General features: G+C 37.0%; 1 protein-coding gene across 2 annotated transcripts in view; it reads left to right on the forward strand.

Moving 5' to 3' along the window:
- AKT3 (AKT serine/threonine kinase 3) overlaps nt 1-25,073 on the forward strand; it is a 151,316-nt gene that overhangs the window by 54,247 nt on the left and 71,996 nt on the right. For both annotated transcript variants that reach the window (XM_084201782.1, XM_084201783.1), the window contains exon 3: nt 23,756-23,881. In XM_084201782.1, the coding sequence (XP_084057908.1) occupies nt 23,756-23,881 (126 nt within the window). The remainder of the gene's footprint in view (nt 1-23,755; nt 23,882-25,073) is intronic.

Consider the following 25,073-nt stretch of genomic DNA (forward strand, 5'->3'; position numbering starts at 1 on the left):
AACCTTGACATGTGCATTTCAGCTAGGTCTTCTGGTGTAGGTGTGTTCATCTAAGCAAGCAGTGTTGGTTCAGGGAATTAATCTGACATAAAAGAGATACCCCTTATCAAAATGATGTGTTATTGCTTTGATTTTACTGCAGGTTGGATGAATAGTGGTGTTGATGACATGCAGTGTTTGCATTTTTTCAGTGGCTGAGTGCTATTGTATTGTGAAATTTGATTTTGGATTGTTACACAGTGAGAGCTAACACAAATCACAACAGATGACCAATACAAGACAATGTTAGGGCTGTTAGTGTACATGAAAAGCCTAAAGTAACTGAATCTTGTGCTTCTTTGTATTTCACTATACAGCCTGTATACAGATACCATTTTTTGTTCTTGTAACTTACCAGATTTTTCTGTTTGTTAAGAAAGAAGCAGCATAGAAAACAAATTGTTTGTGTCATTGTGAGGATTGCTTGTACAATAGAACTTCTTGGGTTCACTATATACATCTTTGCCATAAGAGCTAATAATGAGAGTACCTCTTGGTTTGCTATCCTCTGGGCTTCACAAAGAATGGTGTCTCTAGAAGAATCCCAAAAGTTAGCTTTTCCTGGAATTTTCTAGGCAATGCTTCCTGCCCTTGTTAAAAATTATTTTAAAAAAAAATTATTTTGTAATACTACAACTCTTTATTAATCTTTTTGGTCATTCTTTTGGCCTCTCAGGAAATAATTTCTATGAATACATTGCGTATTGCTTGGCTGCCCCAATACAACTGAAGAAGTTTTATCATTTCCAGCTGAGCAGAAGTTGGTGGGAAGAAAGTAGTGGTGGTTAAGAATGTATACAGCATTCTTAATCACCCAGCATGGATGTCCAAAAAACCATGTTAGAGATGGAAAAAGTTTCATGAGGACCTCTGGTACACTTTGATGTTGGTGGAGGATTTCAAATAAACTGGTCAACAGTAGACTGTCTCCAGGTCTTGGAAAGATGCTGTGAGGTGGATTTTCTTAGGCTGATCATAGATTTTCATGTCTGTTTCAACAAAGATAAAGGACCCTCTTTTTTTCTGCTGCCTGTCCTTCTTTAGTACTGTGTATTTATCATCTGTAGCCCTTCCTCCCAGTAATGTTCTTACTCCCTGAGAAGTCCTAGTCTTAGCTTGTTGAGCTTTTCATTTGCAGGCAAAAAAAAAAATCTCTCAGCAGGTAGTGAATATGAAATTATTCAGTTCAGTGGTTAAAATCTGGCACACTATAAAGTAGGGGAGTTGGATTTTAGCTATCTGTAGGTGGCACTACCAGGCTTATGAAATTAGCCCATTATGGTTTGACTTTGGAGAAGGCCACTAGACTTGTTTGTCTTGAACTCCCCTACAGAAACGCATCACTGTGGTGAAGTATTTGGAACTGCTGAAAACTAAGCTGTGTAGATGTCATGAAAGGCTGAGATAGACTAGAAAAATGCCTGAACACATAATATTAACAAAATTAAAAAGGAGGTGGAGGTGCTTTGGGTGTATTTTGTATTCATTAAACATAAGGAAGTATTTTTTAATTTTTATTTCATAATTAAAAAAAAACCTTGGAGTAAGTTTCATGAGTAGAATGAGTATTAGAATGAGTAGTTGTCTGCAATCAAGAATCTTCACCACCCGTTGTCTGATAGGACTAGAAGTAAAATTCTTGTTATTAAAAATAAATCTTAGGTGTTCCAAGGGACATTTCTGTAAAAAAGGGAAATCCTGAACATTGAAGGTTTACTATTTTTATGATGCTATTTTGGTAATTGTCCTTGTTTTCCTATTCATGATGAGTGTTAGATGGGTGACCTGACAATTGTGGAGATGTTAACTTATTTAATGCCAACATCATCTTTTAACTGGTGGCACTTTAATGATAAGTATGAACTTAGCATAGGGCTTGCTGAAGTGAGAGGATGGCAAACTTTAAGCAGGAAGCTGGAACCTTAGCTTCACGTTGGTTTACAGATTGCAGCCGACACAATACTGAACAGGTATAGGAAAAAACCCCACCAAAGTGTAGGAAAGCAGCTAATTATAGTAATTGCAGCTGGTTTCAAAGTACTTCTAACAGTTTGTGCATAATGCTTACTTGAAAGCATCAAATGGGCGCTAGTTGTGAAATAGAACACCTGTTTGTTGTTGAGCATGTGTTTATGCAGATGATTTTTGTTGTCAAAGCACCTTGATGTAGAGTAGTCCTGTTTACATTTACATTCTCCCCAAAGGATTAACAGTGTTCTCTCAATAAATTTACAGTCTATTCTCCTCTCAAAGGCTGCTGTTTGGAGGGTGGTGTGAACAAGGCAACAAGTGCTTGCTAATCACTTGAATATACATAATTAGCGACAGTCTGGTGCACTGGAGTCTTTGTACAGCCACAGCAATACTGATTGGCAGCAGCAGATAACAATAGTCGTGGCAAGGTGGTATTTGTTGAATATTTGAAGGTGTTTTTCTTTTATATTTGCAGTAGGCATTTTGAGTTAATTACACCATTATTCTGGAACACACTTACTATGTTGTTTTAATGTCAGAGTTAAAGATCAGTCATGTGGCCTGTTGTACACGAAGAAATAAGACCTTTAGTAAATCCTTTACTTCATTTGAGACGAAGATGGATTATTTTTTTCTTCCTTTATAATTCTATGACAGTAAGATGGATTCAATTTTTTTTCTTTCTAAGTTTTATATAACCCAAAGTCAAACTGGAAAGTATGACTAAAAAATTTGGGAGATAAATATGTGTGATGATACTCTTGTATTCAGCAGTGATTAGTTTTACAACTGGCTCTCTGACAGGTTCAGCACTTTGGAAAACAAACACAAAATCACTGATGATAAAATTTATGGGTGACATAGTCAGTAATTAATAAATAACATTAGGAAAATTATTTGGATTGCTTTTCATGTTTGTTATGTTCAAACAAAATGTGTTTTAATATGGCTAAATGCTTAACATCAATTTAAGTAAAGGGAGAATACTACAACAAGTAGACTCTGAGCATCTAGAAAATCAGATGAGTCACTGTGTATTTGGCAAGGTTAATTTGTATGAAAGTCATCAAATTTCCTCTTATTGACAAGGTAACAGTCTTTGTGTATAGGTTAGAGGCTTTGAATATTGTAACTTGGATTTGTTTAGGCTGCTGATATTCTGTGAATTACATTTTCATGAGGAAAAAAGGATTCATGCATTAGATGAAACAACTGTGAGGTTTGTCTATAAGAGCAGAGCTGTTAGAAGATTGTTTTGAGTAATTATTAAAGGTTCCATATCAAAATAGAAGTAAATATGGAGCAGAATTTGTTAGGCTCTTTCCTGACTTCTGCCTAAGCAGTGCTTTCATTGATGTGGTGAGTAATGGCAAAGAAAATGGTTCATAACATTTCAAGGTGTCTCCAAAATGAAAAGGACTGCAGGTGTGCTGGAGGATGGGGTTAGAATTCTGAATGGTGTTGCTAATGTGGAGACGTGGTTCGCGTGAGGAGCTGGAAGCAGTTCGGGGGATCAAGTTTGACATGCACTCTAGAATGATCTTCTTTAGAAAGAAGTTAATGGAGAATGAGTGGCTAGGTAAGAACCCCTTCAGAAAAAAAAGTCCATTAGGTACCATGGATGACAAACTTGGCACTAATTATATCTTGCTGTTGCGAAGAAGGCAAACACATGAGAACATGATCAGGGATAGAATCTGTAAGATGCATCTTTCTGCTCCATTGGGCACTTCAGTCTTAGTTGTACAAATGCATCCATTTCTGCGTGCTGCAGTTCAAGATTATAAAGACTGTTATACAGAGATCAGCAGAGAGATCAATGATGAGTATGAGTATAAGCTGAATGAATTGCAATTACTGAGGTTAAATAAGAAAAGAGGTATGATAATATGATGTGTTCTTCATGTGCACACTGAGAAAAGAAATTGTCATTTAAAGTTGTTGCAATGCAGTTTGAATTACAAGCCAGGACATCTTTTTTGAAGAAAGCACACCAGGAGAAATAACCAAGCGTGTTGGTTGGTTATTGGCCCATCTGGCTCAACATTCTGTCTGCTGTGGTGGCAGAGGATGTGCTGTTTAGAGAAAGCTTGCAAGTTTGGCCTGTTTCTTGCTTCTCATTCCCCTTGCACTTTTCTAGTGTTCAGAATTGCTGCATTAGTAATGTTAGATGGCATCTAATGGATGTGTTTCACCAAGGGCCCTAACTATTGCAATGTGGTATTTGGTGAACAGCACATTGCACTTACCTACTGCCTTCAGGATTTTGTAAACTTCAGCCTTTCCCTCTCCAAACTAAAGAGCTCCTGCCTTTTCACCCTGTCTTAGAAAAGGTGGCTGTTCCAACGCCTGGATCACTTTGGTTTCCTTTCTCTGTGATTTCTCATAATTCCACCACATTCTTCTTGATACTTGGAGGCAAGACTCTGCCAGGTAATAAAGATGTGGGGACTGTTTTCTGGATCAGCAGAATGACATCCTTTCTCTTGCTCTCAGTATCCTTCTGACATGCCTGACGTTTCACTGGGTTTTTTGGGCTGTTGTTGACATGCACTTACTATGTCATGGAGCTGTCAGTGATGAATCCAGGACTCAACTGAAGTATAATTTATGATTCTAAAGTAAACATTGTTAGGCATAGTTTGCATTATTTTTCCTAGATGCATTACCTCACATTTATGTACCCAATGTTCAGTTTTCATCTTTGCCCACTCAGTTTTGTGAGATTAAATCCTTCTGTTCTGTGCCATGGATGTGGCTATTGACTATTGGGTACAGGGTAGTATCATGTGGAAGTTGTCTCAGATCACACCTCTGTCCAGGTCATTGAGGAAGATATCATACGAAAATCATGCCAATGTGGATTGCTGGGGGACCTCCTGACTCTTTCTCATGCTGACATATTTTATCCAGATTTAGGATAAAATCATGACATATCCTCCTGGTTTAGGTAGCTTTTCATGCTTCATACTGATGTTTTCCCCATAGTCACCTTTTTACTTTTCCATTAAGACATTCAAGTGGACCTTGGCAGGTGGGAAGAGGAGAGAGCTAGGAAGGGAGAATTACTTTATTTTCTTAGTTATGGCAGCCACTTTTTATGACCTCAATATTTTTATCGATATTCTGCTTCTTTGTAAGGTCTCTTGAGCTAGTTCTTTGCCTTTTAAATGACTTTTTATTATTTTTACCTATATTTTTGTGTTAATGATGAATACTTGCATATCAGATTTAATTGGACAGCTTTCTTCCACCCTAGTGCTAACACCACTCATGAAGCTGGGAAAGGAAGAATCTTGTACTTGAGAAGAAATATTATTTTGAAAACAATAATAGCTACAGGTAATAATAAAACAGTTTTTATTCTGTTTGCAGATTCAGGGGGATCTGTGGACTATTTTGGAAGAGTGTACAAAAGCTTACTGAGAAAAAACTAATCAAATTGTCCAGGGTGTAAGACACAGCATTTCTTTTGATATTTAGAACACTGTGTTTCTGCTGGAAAATGATAGGGTTCCATGAACTGAAAAAAATTGAAATCTATTGTATGAAATATTTGAGTTCCTAAATGTTTGTAATTCTTGATAGTTCCTAGCCAAGTAATGCAGAACATGGCTTCCTTGAAGCTTTTCAAGATGCACAGTAATAACACTGAGAAGTAAATTAGCATAGGGAATGTGAATTCATGGTTCCATTCCAGTTTCTCTTTTAATATTTAATATTTAAATGAATATTTACATGTCAGAGAGAAGAAAATAGAGAAGAAAAGTGATAGTGTTTTCAGCACTGGAGAGGATGCCTCTAGAACTTGGGATTCTGAGAGCCTGTGTAGTTATTGAGGAATAAGGGATTGCCTTGCCATGAGAAAGAGCCTCAGTGCAGAAATGTAAAGAAGTCCTTTAATGCAGCAGCTTAAAGAGCTCTGTGACTGAAGGTTGAATTCAGTTGTATTCAGAACCAGGATGAGGATGATTAAGAGAAAGATTGAAAAATATTAAGAAGAATATTTTGATATCATCAAACCAGGGTGGATTTGGGTAGATAAGCATTTAAAAAACCAAATAGTTTTTTGCATAATGGGAGAAAATTCTGTCACCTGTCTTTTTTGAAGAACTCACACTGAACTGATGAAACGTTACCGTTCATCTTAAAATATATGATGCCATGAATGAAAAGCATAAAATGTCCTATACAGATTTGCACATGAGATACTCAGATTAGCACTGAAATGTAAATTTGGTGAGAATTTGTCCAAGACTTGCTCAGAGTGTTATTTAAATGCAACAGTAAAAATCCAGTTGCTCTTTGCAGAAGTCCCTCCTGCAATGCTGTTTGAGAAACACTGCATCAGTATTAAAAGAGAAAATTATTGTAGTTGCTGGTGTGTTTCATGGTCTTTCTTAGCTGGGCACTGCTTTGGCCACGAGTTTGGCACTTTCCTACAGAGTATCATGGAAAGGTAGAATTCTCTTACTGAAAGTGCAGTGTCTGCATAGCTCAGTTGCTGTGGTTTTTTTGTTTTCTCATTGTATTGTTAAACCCATTAGGTCCACATTTTTCTAAGTGAAGGTACTGATTCATGGTAATGAAGTAATGAAGTAATTTCTTCATATTGTTTTGACATATTAAGTAAATGGAGTTCTTTAAAGTCACTGTAAAGACACTTTCTTTAGTGTGCTCTGTGTTCTTGAGTTCAAAATACAAATGTTGTCTTTGTGGTGGCACAATTACAGATGGAGGGAGCTAAAGGTGTTGTGTAAGTCAGTTAATTGTTTTCCTTAAGTGAAAGGAAGAAATAGGAGTGTTGCTATTTTTGCACTTTCACCTAAGGAGCAAACTTGCATGAAAGATGAAACTGGGCAATAGGAGCATCCTTTTACAGAGAGAGGGGCAAAAAGAAGCTGTCTGTCTCTGTGTTTGTACAATCAGCAGTAGGTACACATACAGCCTTCCCACCTTTTACTCACATAACCAGGTCCTTTGGGCAGATGTCTGTCTGCTGGGTCATGGAGAGAGGGAAGTTTTGAAAACAGTATCTAAAGGATGATTTAATATTTATATCTAATCAGATCAAATGGTACACTGCTAATGAAGAGGGAGGTTCAGGTAGACCCTGCCTGGAACACAGACCCCTTGATACCTTGTGATGAATTCAGAAAGAATATAATTTGCCAGCTGATGGGGTCAGTTTATCTGATCTTGCAGGAAGCTGTTCTATTTCTGCCGTTCTCCACCCCCTCTTTTTTTTTAACCTATTGGGCTAGTGAGCTGCTCAAGTGGCAAATCAGACAAGAAAGACCACTGGGCAGCAGGACTGGAAGGAGGAGGAGGATGAGGAGGAGGAAGAATTTCTTCTCAGCTGGATCAGCTGAGGTGTTGTCACAGGGAGGAGTAGAAGTCTTAGAAGACTTCATTAGAGAAGCCCTTTCTTTGAGCTGGAGGTGCAGGCAGAACTCCCTTGTGTTTTTAAACTCCCTCACAGAACAGGGTTTAAATTAAGGTAAATCCTTCCTTAGCCTCAGATATTGTCAGCAATTTAAATTTAAGGAATTATAGAGTGATTAAATCACTTTATCCTGCAGGTTTTAATGATGGCAAATCAGATATATTTATAAAAGAGGAGCTATTTATTGTAACAAATGAACAGATAGAAGATCTTAATCAGAATTACTACACACTATAAAAGCTAAACAACACCAGTTAACTATAGTATAACATAAATGATGTAGTGCACTATATTAAAGAAATTATGTTAAAGCAATTAAAGCTAGTGAAAGAAACATTAAGTGGAGGTTTTGATGTATCTCACCACATTCCAGGCTGAGAACTTCTCTCTCTTTCTCTCAATACCTGGGAAGTAACTGTAGGGAGGTGTCCCAAACTCCACAGGAGAAACTCCAGACATTTCAAGAAAGGGATGCGGAAGAATCTAGCTTGTATAAAAGCAGACTGGACTTTTATAGCATAAAGAGGTTGACCTGCCAGTCATAGGCCTCCAGGTCAGTTTAGCAGCTTATCTGTCAAGTCTCACTTCACAGGGGCAGATGTGTGTTTGAAGCTGGTAAGCCAGGCCGGCCTTTTAGCATATTCAGCACCAAAAAATACCACTATGGCACCACGGTAGTGCCCCGTAGAGAGCTTGCATTGCTTTGTCTTCTGACCAGATTCCAGGCCAAGCAGATCAGCTTTTTCAGGGCAAAGCATCCTCCTACAGATTTTGGGAAAAATTTCACCTGGCATACACTGAAGGGTTTTGTTGGAGCTAGGGGAGTCTGAAAAATCAGGTTTGTTTCAGAATCTTGTAGAGGGCTGGAGTTTTTCTGTAGCTTACTGATCATTGCTCCCTTGACACATGCCCTTCTGCTGCTGCTTACAAAAATGATAAGTACATTAGAGAACAGCCAGATCTCTGGGAAATGTTTCTCCCCTTACTAATGGCTTGTCTGAAGAGAGGTTGCTGTCTGTAAATGAATAATTGTATCACTAACTTTCAGTCATTTCCTATCAAACTGTTATCTGAATCTGTTATTCCTTACCAAGCTGTCACTGAAAACTCAATATTCTTAAATATTAAGACTAAATATGCTTAATGTACCTAAACTAAATAGTCAAGATATAAAATTTAACTGAATTAAACTGTAGACATTCAGAAGGCAAGGTTTTGTTTAAACTGTTTCAGCTGTGCTGCTGATGCTTGGCATTCTTGTGTGCACACTCAGTAAGCAGAAATGTGGAAGTCTCTTCGAGGAGATGAAAAATTTGTGTCACTTCTCCTGCTGTGGAGCCTGTATTCCCTGGTGAACGTCAGCATGGAAAAATGCATCAGCATCATAACGGGCGCTCATCTGCAGCACGACCCCCGGAAGACAAAGCAGCGTTTTACCTCTCGGGATTAACAAACATGTGGCAGCTTTGGTAGTGCTGTTTGGTAGTCAGGTGATAGACTGGCCATATGTCCTCATACCTCATTCTGCCATGAGATTTTTTTTTCCTCCCCCCCTCTTTGAAATTTGAAATAAAAGCATAGCTTTATTTGGTTGTTGTTTGTTCCAGTTCTTATGTCACAGACGTGAAACTGTAAAAGGTCTTTTAAGATGTGTACCCAAGTTTTTCTCACTCAGTATTAGAAAGGACATACAGAAATTATTAGAGAATGTATATGACTTGCATCCTAAGAAGCTTAGCTATCTAGATAGGCTCTAAATAGGAAGATGGATGTTTAAGAGTTCTTTGGGCACCTACACAGCTCAAATCCCTTGCCATAGTACAGCTTGGTCCTTCTGACAGTGCCATGCTCCCAAATTGCATAGGGAAAAAAAGAGAGAAGGACGAGGTTCTCTTGGACAATTACAACTTCCATCCAGGTGATTAAGAGTCCCCATCTCTGTCTCTGAGGTTTCCACCAGTGATGCGAGGATTTGACAAAAGACAAGTAATTGTTTAATAGTGTTTTGTAGTACAGACTTGCACAAGGATTTTCAAGTCAGTGTTGTAAGTTTCCATTTCATTTTTGCTAATTAGAGAATTGTGCTGTTTATTTTCTAGAGGGAAAAAAGTCACTAAAAGCGTATCAGATTTGTTTACTTAATTCAATAGAAATGCAAATATATTTTTTTGAAAATTACAGTTCCTTATGGGTCCCTATTATTTTGGTGTCACAAATGTTAAATATTTGGTGCCAGTTAATTATTGTATGTATAATCAGAATTTCAGAAAAGCCAGATGTAGGAGGAGATTATCAGTGTTTTCTCATGTATGAAATTTCACTTCTGCATTGAATAAACTAATTGTAGAGTTTGCTGAGTAAGGTCATCCTATAAGTTATTAGACTATTTTGGAGGCTAAGTCATTAAGCACTTTTCAGTAGTCAGATTAGGAAAAAATGTTATGCTAATAGCAGAGAAACCACAAGATTTTTCTGTTCGTGAACAAAAGAGTAACAAACTTCATCCTGAGCTTGGTGAGATAAATTTGTATGTCTTATCCAGGTCAGTCATCTTTCAGTTCCATCTTGTGGCTGGAATTATGGGGGTCATATTTTATAGCTGTGTTTTAAAAGTTTCTAAAATGACTGAAAAGGATGCAAAAATTTTGTGCTAGTAAAATGGCAGGGCTGAAAATTTTGCATTTTTGCTTCTCAGTCAAGCTTTATTATAATTAAGAGGCTGGAAAAACTTGAAACAAAGGACTTCTTAACACCTCATTTGCCTGAATATTTATTGGAATTGTAATATAATAAACCAGTGCAAAATAAATTAATGTAAAACATGTTTATTAGAACCGAACTGTGTAATGGTTCTTATCGGGGTGTTATGAGCTGTTGTATTAAATTTAAGGCAGTGAAAGCTTTTAGAAATATGTAGAATTCTGAGGTTATAAATGAGTTTGGGACTTCTTTTCTTTTTTTTTTTTTTTTCTTCTTTAATTTTGATCTGTAAATTTAACAAAATACTGACCAAGTTATTCTTATCCTTTTAGCAGTACTGTTAGGATATGACATATTTCACAGGTAACTCAAAATTTCAATTTATATTGGGATCTCTAAGTTGCTAAAATTTTGTAAGATTATAAAATTGTAATAGCTATTTCACAAATGCACATAGAAGTATAGCATGTCTACCTTTACTAATTGTGCATTTTAAATGATTTTTCAGTTGTTTGTCAGAGTACAGAGATTTGTATAGTTTACACATTTTTAATTTATAATTTTTGTATATTATGTGTAGAATAAATGACAGAGTATATTCTGGCACATATCTCAGGATATAATTTGGTAGTATAGACTGTGCAATTGTATTAGGGAAGCTCTTGGTTTAATAGTTTGTCAGAACCATCGTGGCCTCATTGCTTAGAGATGCAGTTGATCTTCGAAACCTGAATCACTTGAACCTGATTTTCTAGCTTGACTGGAAAACAAGAATTGCAGTCACAAGACAGAGCAGCAGTCTGATTAATTAGTAGTTAATCTTCCCTAAGTTCATGCTGATGCCCCTTCTCTTTTGCATCCTTCTTGCCCCAGCCAATTACTCCCATTTTCCCTTTGTGCTGATACTAGCTCGACAGTGACCTGAAATTGTTCTGATCTGGTCAAAACCTTTTTTCTTGGGGTGTGCTTTTTTTACACCTGTCTCAGCCGTGTGGGTGCCAGTGCTGATGCAGTGGGATGGACATGGGACACACTGCATGCTTCCTTTGCAGCTGCTCCTCACCTTCCCAAATGGACTGCCCTGGCATTACTATTGTTACTGCATTGTGCTCCCTGCCAAAGTGGCCAAGGACTGGGGCTGTCATTCACCATCAGCACTCCTGCCTAGTACCTGATTTGTGCTAGAACAAGAGATGAATAGCAATAAAGGAAGAACATGCCTGTGTTGAATGTTTACTCCGATTTCCTGATTGTGAGATTTTTGTTTTTTAAGAAAAAGTGCTCAGACAAGTTTGGAAATGTGTCACAGCATTCAAAGAGAGGTTGGCTTTTCCTAAAAGTGCTGGTAGGATTAGGTGCTGAATTGGTGGAAGAGTGACTGCATTTCCATGGTGCAAACCACTAGTTTTGTGGTGAATTTATAGCATTCAGCTAGGACTGTGGATACAGAATGTTTGAAAATCTTTTCCTGAACTACTCTGAAAATGTGTTCCTGTTAAATGGCTAATACTCTGCTATTGGCCATTTGTGTTGTTAAACCCTTTTGTCGTAGTCCTTCCTTTGAAAGTGAAGCCTAATCCAGTCTTTCTCTCCTCACTCTGCTTCTCTCACTTCTCTAACTCTGGTTATTTCTCTGTGTGTGTGTGTTTTGTCTCTGAAGCTCTTCTGTTGTCTTGTCATTTTTAAAAAATGTAGTTCTCAAAACTGTAATTTATTTGTTTACATTGGAATAATATTTACAGGGTTTGTAAAATTCTGTAACTTTACAAATGAGAATTATTTTCCTTTCCTCTCAGTGGTGCATACTTAAAAGAGGGTTATATTAATTGTTCTTTCGTGGTTAATCTAAAACTAAACAGTGTGTGAGCATTTCAGGTTATTTCTGTAACTGTTTATTAATTCAAGTAATTCTTCACTGTATTTTGTCTGGTGTTTCTCAGCTCACTGGCATAGAGTTGCCACTCTGAAATTCTTCACATTCCTAATAAACTTGAATAGTTTTACTGTCAGGTAGTATATACAGTGGTAGCCCTAGATTCTGGTATATATTGACTGAAAATGCTCCTAACAGAAAACTGTCAAGCTTCATAGATTGAAAGTTGAACATTGGACTATGTAATCCTATTTTGATCGCCTTGTTTTACTCAATTTACTTTCTCTGTTCTCTTCCACCATGTGTTTTTTTCTTTTTTTCATTCACACAATTAGTTTATTTAAACTTATTAAGAGCTTTTCTTAAAAGATGAAATAGATTGTGTCAGTCTCCATCCATTATATTTTCTTGACATACTTGAAGATAGTCCATATGATGGGCATCATTTTTCTACTCAAAAGCAGTGTTGCCTTGTTTATCTTATGTAAGTTTGTGTTATTTGTGTGATTAAAACTAAAATTTTAAAGAGTTTTCTTTGATTGCTGTCCAGCCAAAGGATTTGAAATTTTCAAGGTTTTTTTAAACCTTTTTTTCTTTTTTCTTTTTTTCCTTGGGGCTGTGGGGTATAATTCTCCATTTAGAGTCCTTCAGTGAAACTGTTATCAGTGAAGGATAGCTGGTTTCTGCCTGTAGCTTTCACCTCACTTACAATTTCTTAGTAAGAAATTGTGGATGTATTCTGCCTAGTTCTGGGACTCTTTAGTACCTAACAGTCAGCTCCAATACCTTCTTTTTGATCTAGAGTGACTGAAAGTATTTTTCTGTTACCTGAAATAGATTCTGTTGTTGTCTTCTGAAGTAAAAAACAATAGAATGAGAACGTTCTGGTTTTTTGCTCAGCTGCAGACTTCATTTTTTGTCTGGTTAATTTCCCCCCAAATTTCCAACTCCTAAGCTGTTCAAGTTTTTTTTATTTCCCTTGCTTGGAAGTTTACTACATCTTACTTTCTGAAAGCAGCACTTTAAGATTGATTAATTTTACCGTTTCACTACAGTTGTTTCTTTATGTAAAGAAACCTACATTTTCCCAGCTCCACTCAGCTGGTTCCGTATCTTGTGTGATTCCATGATGATTTGGTTGTAAGAATGGGGTGAAAAGCTGGAAGTATGCGCTAAGGAGCAAGCAGATCCTAAGGGCTGGATGGTATATTTTCCAAATTTTGCAGGTCCTTATGAATTGAGCATTTGGTTTATTAATGAAAATATTTCAAAGGATGATCCAGGAAGAAAATGGGGGTGGAGGAGAGGGAGTGCATTTGAAGTCTTTGTCTCCCTCCCGTGCCCTGTGTTGAAGTTCAGTTTCACCTTTAATTTACTGAGTGGCTCCTGTCCCAAAGATGATGGAACTGAAATATTTTGTGGTTACTCTTAAAGGCTTCTCGACTTAATTCCTCTATACTGCGTGGATGAGAAGAAAAATAATTCCTGCTCATACGTTTTAGAGCCAACAGTATCAAGGAGTATTAGTGTCAATAAATTACTTCTCTGAACTTTATCATGTGTGATATTTAGCCAGTTTGAGAGAAATAAAAAAAGTGCTTGAAGTGGACACAATTTAAATTCGGGGGCATGGAATTTTCCAATTAATTGGATTGCTATGGTAGGCCAATATATTAAGCACAGGCAGTTTTGCTGCTAATTACACACAACTTCTCTGGAGTATCGGATATTCAGATCCATTTTATGAATATGGTAGGGAGAATAACAACTGTAAAACAAAGCACTGTGCATGTAAGTGACTGTTAGCGTGTATTTCAGAAGGGATAAATGCTCACCATATGGTACAATTACTGTGTCCAAGTTTTCAAATTAGCTTCTCTCATCCTCCTTATTACTGTCTTTAAAAAGAGAGGAAAAAAACCCAACATGATTTATCTACTCTGCAGCAGAACTCTTGACGCAAAACAGCAGCCCAGTTCTGTCCAGTTTTTTTTTCCTAGCATAATAGAGGCTGTCGGACTTTTTTATACTAATTACTGTGTGAGCCTCAGATGAACCCCCTTCAATTCACAGGGCTTTGTTAAGGGAGGAGCTGTCAATGTGTCTGCCCGTTTGCAGCTGTGCTGTGGCTTTAGCTTGCTTAACATTATGCTGCTTTTTAGACTTGACAGAAGGGATTTTTTTTTTTTTTTTTTTTTTTTTTTTATTAAGGCAAAGCAGCCTTGTAGCGAAATGGTTTAAGCAGCTGCATTGTGGGGAAGCACAAAGAAGTTATTATTGTGTCTGTTTAGGGGGGTTGGATGGAGGGGGGAGATATTCGGCTGCTGTTGATGCCGATTGTTGACTTGCCATCTGCCAGATAGGGAGAAGAAAAAAATGACAGCTCCAGCAGGGTGTTCAAGAGGTTGTTTGGAGAGACGCATAAACATGTGCAGATGTCGAACTGAATAATGGCAAGAACTTGAGACGGTTTATGATGCTGCTGTTGTGTGTGCATATACAGAATGAATGTATGTGGAGATTTGGTTAGGAGGAGGGTACATATTAATTATCATTGTCCCCCACCGCCTCCTTTACTTCTGTTAATTAGTTCAGGAGTTTAATATCTTCCCTCCCTCCGTTGTTTATTCCTAAAAAGAGCCTTTTCTTGCAGTAGGGAAGAAAACTTCTGATTTCTCCATGTGGTGAGCTTAAAAAAAACCCCAAAGCAACAACTTAACAAATTTGGTACTTGTGGATGTAGAAAGAGTAATGTAGTTATTTCAGTCTCAGACATTTGGGGGACAGGTGCTTTGCAAGTTTTTACATAGTTCTTTACAAAGTTCTTGCAGCTTTGTCTGTCTGCTGCAAGACTGGTACATTGCATACCCCTACTTCTGCATCCTGAGCTTTTCTTATGCAGAAAGTGCCAATTGGTGATTGTCTTGTATTATGGAGTATGCTAGGGGTTAGAATGAGATTAGCAACTAATTTTCTCTTTCGCTTGATCTTCTTTTCAGTTTATTCTCTGAAGGCAAGGAGCTGGCCAGGCATAACTTACATTTTCCTGTTTGACAGTTGCACATAAAATAAATTTGGATTGCTCCGTAGGAATATAGTTTTCTTTCTTTCACTAAAATCCTTTCTTATTTCTTGTTCAGTGATTATGGTGAGTTTCCAGGATACTGTGCAAGAAATGTGAGAAAGGATAGAAGCATAGAGGAAAATTAATTTAGCCCAGAAAGGCTAAATGAAAGCATTGTTATACAGGTGATCTCTTACTTAGAAGATAAAAGGGGAAACTTTAAAATAATGCATTTTCTTCTCTAATATTACGTGACATTCAACATTTAGATATCTGCACTGAACTGAAAAATGGAAAGAGTGGTTGAGGTGCATTGTGGATATGGATTGCAAACATGTCTTCATGTTATCAGTATGTATCAGGGATTTTTGTCATTTACAGTATGACTTAAATATTATTGGAATGAACCTTACCAGTGCTTCCCACCAAGCCCTTACCTAAAGTCAAGGAACTCCTTTTTATTGTCGCTTCCATCTTAAATCTAATAAGCATCTGTAGGTTGATAACAATAACTACTGATGGGAGCATTTGATGTGCCCTTCTGTCATCACTGTGGCAGAGTGGGAGATGTCACTTTTGGATTATGTCAGCTTCAACTGAAAATTCAGGTGTGGCTGCCTCCTGCCCAAATACCAATTTCTGCATCTGAGCCTAGACAGAGGTCACCAGCGCTGCAAATGGAGATTTGCCTTTTGCCTTTTAGTTGGGTTGTTGGTTGTTCTTCCCACAATTGTGGTGTTTTATGTGTTCCATCACTGCTGGTGGGAAGCTCAGTTACTCTGGACAGTGCTGCGAGGCTGCATATCATGAAGCACTTCATGCAACCAAAGAGATCTCCTGATGTGTGCAGCAGTAATGGGGTGTTCCAGCTCAAGAACTTTGAGGAATGCTTGGGCTTATCTCATACTGATCTTTGCAAATGATACAGGCTAAGTGACAAAGCAAAAGGCGCTACTTCAGTGATGTGCCTTGAGGAAGTAAGGTAGGTGAATGGTGCTGGTGCTGGCATTTTGGCACCTAGAAAGGTTTGAGGCTAGGAGCACACCTAGTGACAAGGAGAAAGTTCAGAGGAGCTATTTTAAAATTATTGCAATGTGCCGGTTTTAAAAGTGAGGCAGTTTGCTTTGTGCAAACATGCTAGCAAGTGTACCAGTTTTAAGGGGTGAAAAGTCCCATAATTTTTGACAGCACACATATCTGATAAAGAAACTCCCTTTAATGATAATGCTATTGTCAAATTCACCATATTCTTTTGCAAACAATGGACAGTTGGAAATCTCTTGTGTAAACCCATGTTAGCTGGGCTACAAAACCCTGTAAGTGGATAATATGAAGATGTTTAACTTGGCCACATGTAGAAAGCATTTGTATTTTAATCATCTGACTTAATACATTTTTACCAAGTACATGAATTTAAATTGTTGCTGCTGTAACTGACTGTCTTATTCACTGTAATTCATAGATTAATATTTGTTACTTGTCCTACTCTTAAAATATTTTCAAAACCTGAAAAAGATCCTATGGTCTACTAGCACTTTAAAAAAGCAGAAGAAAAGAAAGTAGTATTTTTTCTGTTATACAAAGTACCACTTGATGCTGATAGTGCTATATTAAAAATATATAAATATTAAAAAAATTATTTTACAGTGCTGAGAACATTAGCTATAAAAATATGTGAAACAATATTTAGAATGCTTGTGTTTACACAAATGCAGCTTAACACTATTAAAAATAAAAAACTGCTCTGTAAACCATTTAAATAGTGCAGCATTTTTGGGCTTTTATCCTATATTGCCTTGTTCAAGAGAGATATTTAGAAAATGTGAGCAGCATTCCTAAATGTTTCCAGAATACAGACCGTGGCTTTCCATTCCTGAATAGCAAGCATATTTAGAAAATATTGATCACCTTTGTTGCTCAGAGATGCTGATGCAATACAGGACTCTGTTGTTCCAGACAGCATGTGCTAATAGCAACTGCTATTTAATTTATTTATTGTTCTAATTCTTATCCTTCAAGAATGAAGGGGAAGTGAGAGTGATGTTGAAACTGGCAAGTTTTTCTTCCTGCTGGCTCACAATGGGCATGGTAAAGGTCAATTCTCAATTTGTCAGGATGTCAGCTCACTCAATATTTCTGGTATGATTTTTTAAAAGAACAAAATTGCATGCATATGAAAATGAACATTTATTTTCCACGTGTTGCCAAAACACATTGGTAATTTTGAGTGGATATTGTCGATGCCCAATTTCAAAACTGCATTTATGTGTGAATAATGGTGTGCCTGCCTCTCTGTTATTGAATATTTTCCTCTAGGTTTTTTTTTCATGTTTTAGAGAAAAAATTTTTAATGCAACAGGAAATAATTGAAGAAATAGCAGGGGCTGAAGTGCTGCTGCATTTGTACAAGATAGGACAATGACTCACTCCACCAGTCTTAATGAAAAAACCATGGTGGCTGGTGATTTGAACCCTAGAACCCTGGAATATGTTTGTACATTGCATTCATAACCTGAGGGGAAGAAAACCCCTCAGTAAGAGCAGGAGAATCTTTCCACTGGGGAGATTGGTCCTCCCCATCACTTTAGCTGCAGAAGTGCACCTGAAACCATGGAGAGCTGCTCCGAGGCTTCTCCCTGTGACTGCACCTCTGCTTGGAAGGAATCTGCTGTGCTAGGAGGAGCCTTCTCCTTGGTCACTACTTAGTGCTGCTTCAGGAACAAAGAATCCACTGTTTGCCAGCTCTTCAGTGCATCTGGGCTGGCATGGAGGACAGAGGGTTGTCCCTGCTTTCCTCCCCCCTTGCTCAGCTGAGCTGAGCACTTCTGGAGCTCACACCCGAGGCTGCTCACTGCATTCTGCAGAATATTTGCATCTGTGGGTTTGCACTGGTTTCTGGCCAGATACCTGTAAATAGCTGGGCAGAAATTGAACAGTCTTCCATCCGAGCTGAATTATTGAGATGTTGTGGAAAGCGAAAGGTGCTTGAACTTCCTCACCTAAACTTCCCAATTTGCAAGAAACTTAATGGAAACCTACCTGTGGTATTAGCTAATGGCCACATGTATCATGAAATGTTTCCTATTTCTCAGCTGGGACTGGAAAAATTCATTTGTCTAATTCAAGTACAGATGTGCTCAAAATGTCATTCAGCATTACTGGGAACTGTGGGAAAACAGTTGGTATAAATAAATAATCACCATCTCACAGTGTAAGAGAGAATCACAAAGTGGTCGTTCCAAATTCTGCTTTTCTTTGAACTGCCAGCAAGTACTTATGAGAGGGCATCTAATAAAAATACCTTTTAAAATGCTAAGGCATGTTAGGAAAAATCAGTTTCATTTAAATTTTTACTATGCAATAAGATTTTGTAAAATACTTTGCTTAATATATTGTTACACACATTAGACTGAAGGACATAAATTATGAGGATTGGTATATTTTTTAGTTGTCTTAAACATTCATTTCTTACAAAAGCTTTGAACTGTGCTGCAAATTTCTTATAATGAAATTAAAAATAAGTAAATATTCTAACAGAAGAGCTTTGCATTTACTTAGTGTCTACTGACTTAATCAAATAGTCTGCTGATGCTTCCAATCGTGTGTTAGGTAACACTGCCCTCAGAGGGCCAAGGTAAGGAAATTCAATCTCAAAACCACTGGCACTACTTCTGATAATTTTATTTGACCTGACATTAATTACAGTTGTTTCTTTAAAAAAAATGCATATAATTTTATGATTTATTTTATATGATGTTGTTTAATGCTCTTCGATAAATTCAGGTTTTTTCCCATCTATTTATTAAATGTTATTGTAGGGAGTTTGGTCTAACAGAAAAAGTGCCTTAAAAAAAAAAAAGGAGACAATGTTTGTGTGATATTTCTATTAAATCAATTTGATTAAATTGATGAAACAGACAAGAGGCAGAATTTTGGTGTGTTCTCTTTTTGGAGGGTTTTTTCCACCTCCTTTTTTTTTCCCCCCCTTAAATCTCACTTATGTCTGTGTGGCAGCTGTTGCTTCTTTTAAGGAAGCAAGTTTTTGAACTCAGGTTTCTGTTGCTTATCAGCACTGTATATTAAAGACATTTCCTTCACACCTCTGAAACCATTTACATATTGAAAAATGTAGATGTTTTGCCAAAGTGGTTTTTTAAAAATACGTTTTAAAATAATATGATTAATTTTAAGTTGCTGATTAATTTTTCAATAATTGCTAAATTTCCATATGCAGCAACTGCCGAATCTGAGGTGAAATACGTGTTTGAAGAGAGAGTTTGAGTTGTGAGGTAAAGTAAAAAAAATTGCAAACTTTTGGGTGATACATTTGTCTAACACGGATTTTTTTTTTTTTACTACTCATACAATTTCTCAGAAAGCTCTCCTTTCTGAAGCTTCTCAACAGTGGGAAAACTACCAGCACTGCATCACTGGAATAAATGTATTTTGTGAAATGTCCTGAAGGCAGGTTTCTTGTTACTGGCTGTCAAAGGCAAGAAAAGAAAAATCATTAAGGCTGCAGTACAGAGGCAAATAAAGAGGCAGCCACGAGGGTCATGTTCTAAACAAACCTTCATTAAGCACTCTTTGTTGCTGTTGTTAGCCAGTGTATTATTAAATACAACATTAATTAAAGAGTTGCATGTTACGGGGGTGCTTTTTGCATGAAGATCAGATTGAATTTTCATGTGCTTCATGAACATACTGCTGTCTTACTTAATCTTTCGGGTGTATTCTCTCAGTAGGTATTAAAACAGCAGACCCCAACAACATCAAATTTGTATTTTGTGTGTATGTATTTATTGTCTGTATGTATCAGCAAGATGCATATTCTAGTGCCACTTTCCTCAAGTAGCTTAAAAAACTTTGCCTAGCATTAAAATGATGTAGGATATACTTGGCTTTCTTTGCTGCAGTAGTTGCAATTAGAGACCTCTTCTTACTGTCTAATAAACAGATCCTAAAAGAATGTGGTTTTCAACTTAGAAGGGTGTAAATTTAGGCAAAACAATAATTTAACTTACATTAACTCAGCAGGAAGCAGGGTACAAACCGATTATTGCTCTATGGCAGATCCACTGCTTTTTTAAATACTGCTGCTCCATTTTATTAAGTTGTCAGGATATCTTGTGTTTTGGTTAGCCTGCCTGAACTCTCTCATAGAAATACTTTTCACTTGGTTTAAGAAATTAATGAGAATTTCCTCTAGTTTACTTGTGTTGAGGTATTTAATAAACATACATTGTAAATATCTTTAAAGTGATTTAATATTGATAATACTGGGAAATACCCTTTTTTAATGCAGGGCTGCTTAGTTAGAAGACATGTGGAAGTGTTTTTTCTTTTCAAATACTCTGCTTTGCTTCAGCATTTTTTGTATGGTGAATTTCTTTCAAGGGCTATCAGCCAGTGTGTGTATTAAGAAGTATGGACTAAAATGTTTTTCCGTCTTTAGGCAGGTTATGTAAAAGGAATGCAGTTATAAGAGAGCACCTAGAGTGCATCTTGAGAGACCTTAACCCACATGAGCAGCTAAGTTCACTGTTCACTGATACCACCGTTTAGTCTTCAAAAGTGTTCGCCCATTTGTTAATTAAATTACAAACTAAATATAGGGCAGATGATAAATAGTCACATATTGGAGAGGAATTAGAATATTGGTATTTTCAAGACAAAACCAAGGTTTGTGTGTGTGCATGTTTGTACAGACGTTTTGAAAAATGGTTGGAGCTTGACTCATGTTGGGAAACCACCTGGGAGAAACATTCTTCAAAGAAATATGTCTGTGAAAGAAATATATGGATCCTTATGAAGCCATAGTGTTTTACAATTGCTTTTATATTGCTTTTTCTGTGTCTGGCTCTAGTTTGTAGAGTGAAGACAGAGGTACAGCTATGCTCATAGGTAAACTGGTACATACCTGTCCTATGATTAGCTTCTATCCAGAGTTGCTAACTCTCTTCAGAGGAGCTTGAAAGTGCTATTCTACTCTTCTCATGGTTCTTCTCCAGGCATAGCATCAGCTGCATAACTCAGCAGGTGATTGAAAATCTGTCCAGTTTTCTGGTGAAGAGAATCTGTGTTTGGCTCCTACTCAACCTAAAGTGTTGTCCTAAGCGGTGGAGAGGGAGTAAGCATCAGAGGAGTGTGTGCTGGGTCTGTGAGGCCACCTGGTAGAATGGTCTCCTTTTCCAACAGGTTTCATTCTGGAGAGTGTATGTAAGCAAACAAAGGCTGCCATTCTTTCCTGAGTGACTATTAAGTGTACTTACCTTATCAGCCCTGATCCCTAGAGCAGAATCTGCTTATCTCCCTCTCCAGTTTATTCCTTGCAGAAAGGAGGACTCTCTTTGAAACCCAAGCCCTTGGATGGCTGACCTGCTTTAGGCATTTTGATATTGTTTCCATGCTGCCCTTGAATTCTTCAGCAGGTGTAGGTGCCTTCTAGGTAAGACTAGGTAAGACTATTTTGCCTGCTAGGTAAGACTAAGATCTGGATAGATTGCAAACCCAGTAACAGGCACTTTCTCTCACTTACTCTTACAATGAAATGATATTTAATTTATCAGAAAAACACAGAAGAATCTCTTTTTCATCTCTTTAAGAAGGCAACTAGGGTGTTACTATTTTTAAAACTTATATTGGATGATCTGATACATAAGGTTTTGTTTTGGCTTCAACTATTGACTCCATGCAAATTTCATAAAATTTTTTGCAGGGCATATTTTAAATATTTTTAAAATGTGACTCATTCCTTTACTTAAGCCTATGGTTATTTCATGTTCAAGTATCAGCAAACTTAATTTGTTGCTTTTCATGTAATGCTGATACAGTTTTTCACTGTTGTTGATATTAAAGTTACACATATATTTTCCCACACTGCATTTGTGTTTCTTCTTCACCTTACAAAGTATCTTGTACCTGTTTATTTTGATTTGGTTTTTGTTGCATGCTTTCATTTTTACTAGGATTTCCTGCTGTGAAATGAGCTCAGACTGGAAGTATCAGTAGGGATGTTCCCAGCCAAACTAGAATCAGAGGCCTGAGCTGAAGCTCTGCATCAATGCAAATGTAACTAGTGCCATATCTGCTCTATTCATTTAGTGGGCAAATTAAGTGACACTTGGACTTTCTCAACTCTTTCTACCTGTGTGAAAAGGTCTGTGTAGCAAAGTCCAGCAAGTACCCTGCTATCTAGAAGTGGGACTAAATAGGAAGAGTTTTGCTATATAAGCCAGCCTGAGTAGCCCAGTGTTAATTATTCTTTTCTCCTCTCCATCCTGTATTCCATACTCGCCTTCTCTGCTTAAATACATGAAAATTGGGCATGTGAGTGGCTGCAGTTGGATTTGTTAAGCCATGGGTATTGTCAAAATCCTCAAGTTCATCAAGGCCATATCAGCAATTCCCCTGTTGAACTTCAGTGACAATTAGTTGATTGCTGTGATGGAAAGGTGAAGGTGCAATGAATGAATTTTTAGATTACCTTTTAATGAAGTAACCTCCATGTTAGATGGATATAAACTTCTTCCTGACTTTTGAATGGCCTAAAAGCTGTGTAGCTAAGGCTAACAAGGTGCTGAGGTGGTAAAGGGCACTGCCAGGCTGGGGCTTAGCCCAGGGGCAGTGCAGCCCCCAGGATGGTTCGTTCTGAGCATCTCAAAAATGGTGAGAAGTCCTAGGTTCCTTGTTGGAAATTCTGCATTGTTAATACACTTTTTTTTCTGAAAATATTCACATGTATAATGATGAAAGTGACTTTAATAAAGCCTTAGTAATAGTCATTATTTACTCTGCAGAGTTTATAGAAATCAAAGATGAAGGAAGTTGGGTAAATCTAAACTAACCTGTACTGAACTGAGTATTTGCACTCTAAAAATGAAATTGTTACTGAATTCTGGTGTGACATTGTAAAGTATAATAGTATTAAGGAAAATTTTTACCCTTGATAGCAAATAAATGGAATTAATTAAGAGGTTGTGTGTTCTGTATGTTTCTGATCATAAATTCCTCATAGATTCAGAATGCAGAATCTTTTGCTTGGGCTGGGGTAGGGGGAAGGTGGCATGGTAGGTTTATTGGTGGACTTACCTCTTTGAAGGTAATTGCCTTCTACTTTTTCTTGTGTATTCCTTTTTACTTTCAGTTACATTTTTAAAGTGTATTTTGTGTAGGTTTTTCCATTATCCTCAATTTCCTTGTATTTGCTTAGTGTATGTTTTGAGAAAATGAATGACTTTTGGTTTGGCTCAGCAGGGTTAGTGTTCTACCTTCTAGCAGTTTAGATTTCATTTGGTCATTAAAAGTCAAGCTGTAGAGTTTGTTTTTTTTTTTTCCCTAAAAAAAAAATTAATTATTTATGGTGTAAGCATGCAGGATATTTGAAAAGTACCGTGTGATAAATTCAGAATTATACAACATTAGTATACCATACTTGCAGCTTCATATTCCAGAGGCATTGTTGTAGAGTCCAGGCTTACCATTGTAATTCAATTTTCCCTTCTTTTGGACAGAGTTAAGGTTTTCTCTGTAAATTGAAAACATCTGAAAAGCTTTTGGTATAATTAATGTTTGATGCTGATAATATGATATGTTTTTTAATGTTCAAGTTTGGGTTTTTTTCTGCAGTGTTAATGAACTTTTTTTTCTTCTCCTTTAGGAGAATATATAAAAAACTGGCGGCCAAGATACTTCCTGCTAAAGACAGATGGCTCTTTCATAGGCTATAAGGAGAAGCCCCAGGATGTGGATCTGCCATATCCACTCAACAACTTTTCAGTGGCAAGTATGTATTTCCAGTATTTATTATTCTCTCAGCATATTGACAGATTATCTGCTACATATTGCTTCGTGTATAATTCAGAATTTATTGGTAACACTGCAAGTTTAGTGCCATGTGCCATACTAATGCACCACTAATCTTACATCCAGCTCTACAAGATGTATTTACAGTAGCATGGAAGAACCATTTCAAATGTTTTTTAGATGTTTAAGTTCTCATTTTTTATGTGTGTGTCTGAAGTGTCTCTAAATAACAATGACATTTGACAAATGATTGCTGTAAGAAGAAAATTCCTGGAAAGTTACCTTTATTTAGATCGCTGACCTCTTCTCTGTTTTTCATTAGTATCTCTGAATTCACTTGAAAACTCAAATTAATTAGAAAATTATCTAGACTTTCAAATGACACAAAATCATGCTAAGTTATTTTTCTCTTGGATAATCAGGTAATCAGCTCTCCAGCCTGGTTAATGAGTAATTTCAAGCAATCAGACAATTTGCATATATTAACAAAGCCACAAAGTGTGTATCTGTTGGATAAAGTGAAGATTGCGTGTTTTCCAAGAATGTTTCTAAAAGACAAATTTGTAGAGTTTTTGATCAGTCAGAGTGAGATTGGTGAATGTTTCTGGACAGAAATGAAAGTATTTGAGGAGAAAAATTAAAGGGGAAAAAAAAATCTCTCTGAGTTGCAAATATCACAGCTAGAAACATTCAGAGGAACAGTAGAGAATTTACCCAATTTCTTTCAAAATTGTCCTAAGTGTACTGCAATACAAAAAGTGGCAGTGTTTAGTTTTATGGAGGAGTATAGGAGCCACCACAAGAGCATTTGTCCTTAGGGAAAGAGTTCCCTTCCTCTTCACTGCTGAAGATGGAACAAGTACTACTGAGACTGAATTTTCCTATTTTCTTGATAAAATTGTGCTTGAGACTGACAGCCTTTGTGTATACAAAGTAATTTGAGTGTTTTATTTGGTAAGAAAATAATCTTGTGCTCCATGCCCATGTCTTATCTCACAGCTAGAAGAGGAAAACTTTACATATTCTGATTGCAATAGAAAATGATGCTGATTGTGCAAACCATCTAATAGCACTAGAGGCTTATTCTTCCTTGTTGGTATTCAGCATAAAAGCAGTGATGTCTTAAAGTTGTTCATATGAGTAGGAATTGGCTAAATCATAGGCCATTATTC

This window comes from Fringilla coelebs, assembly GCF_963513975.1.
Source record: "Fringilla coelebs genome assembly, chromosome: 3".
Taxonomy (NCBI): Eukaryota; Metazoa; Chordata; class Aves; order Passeriformes; family Fringillidae; genus Fringilla; species Fringilla coelebs.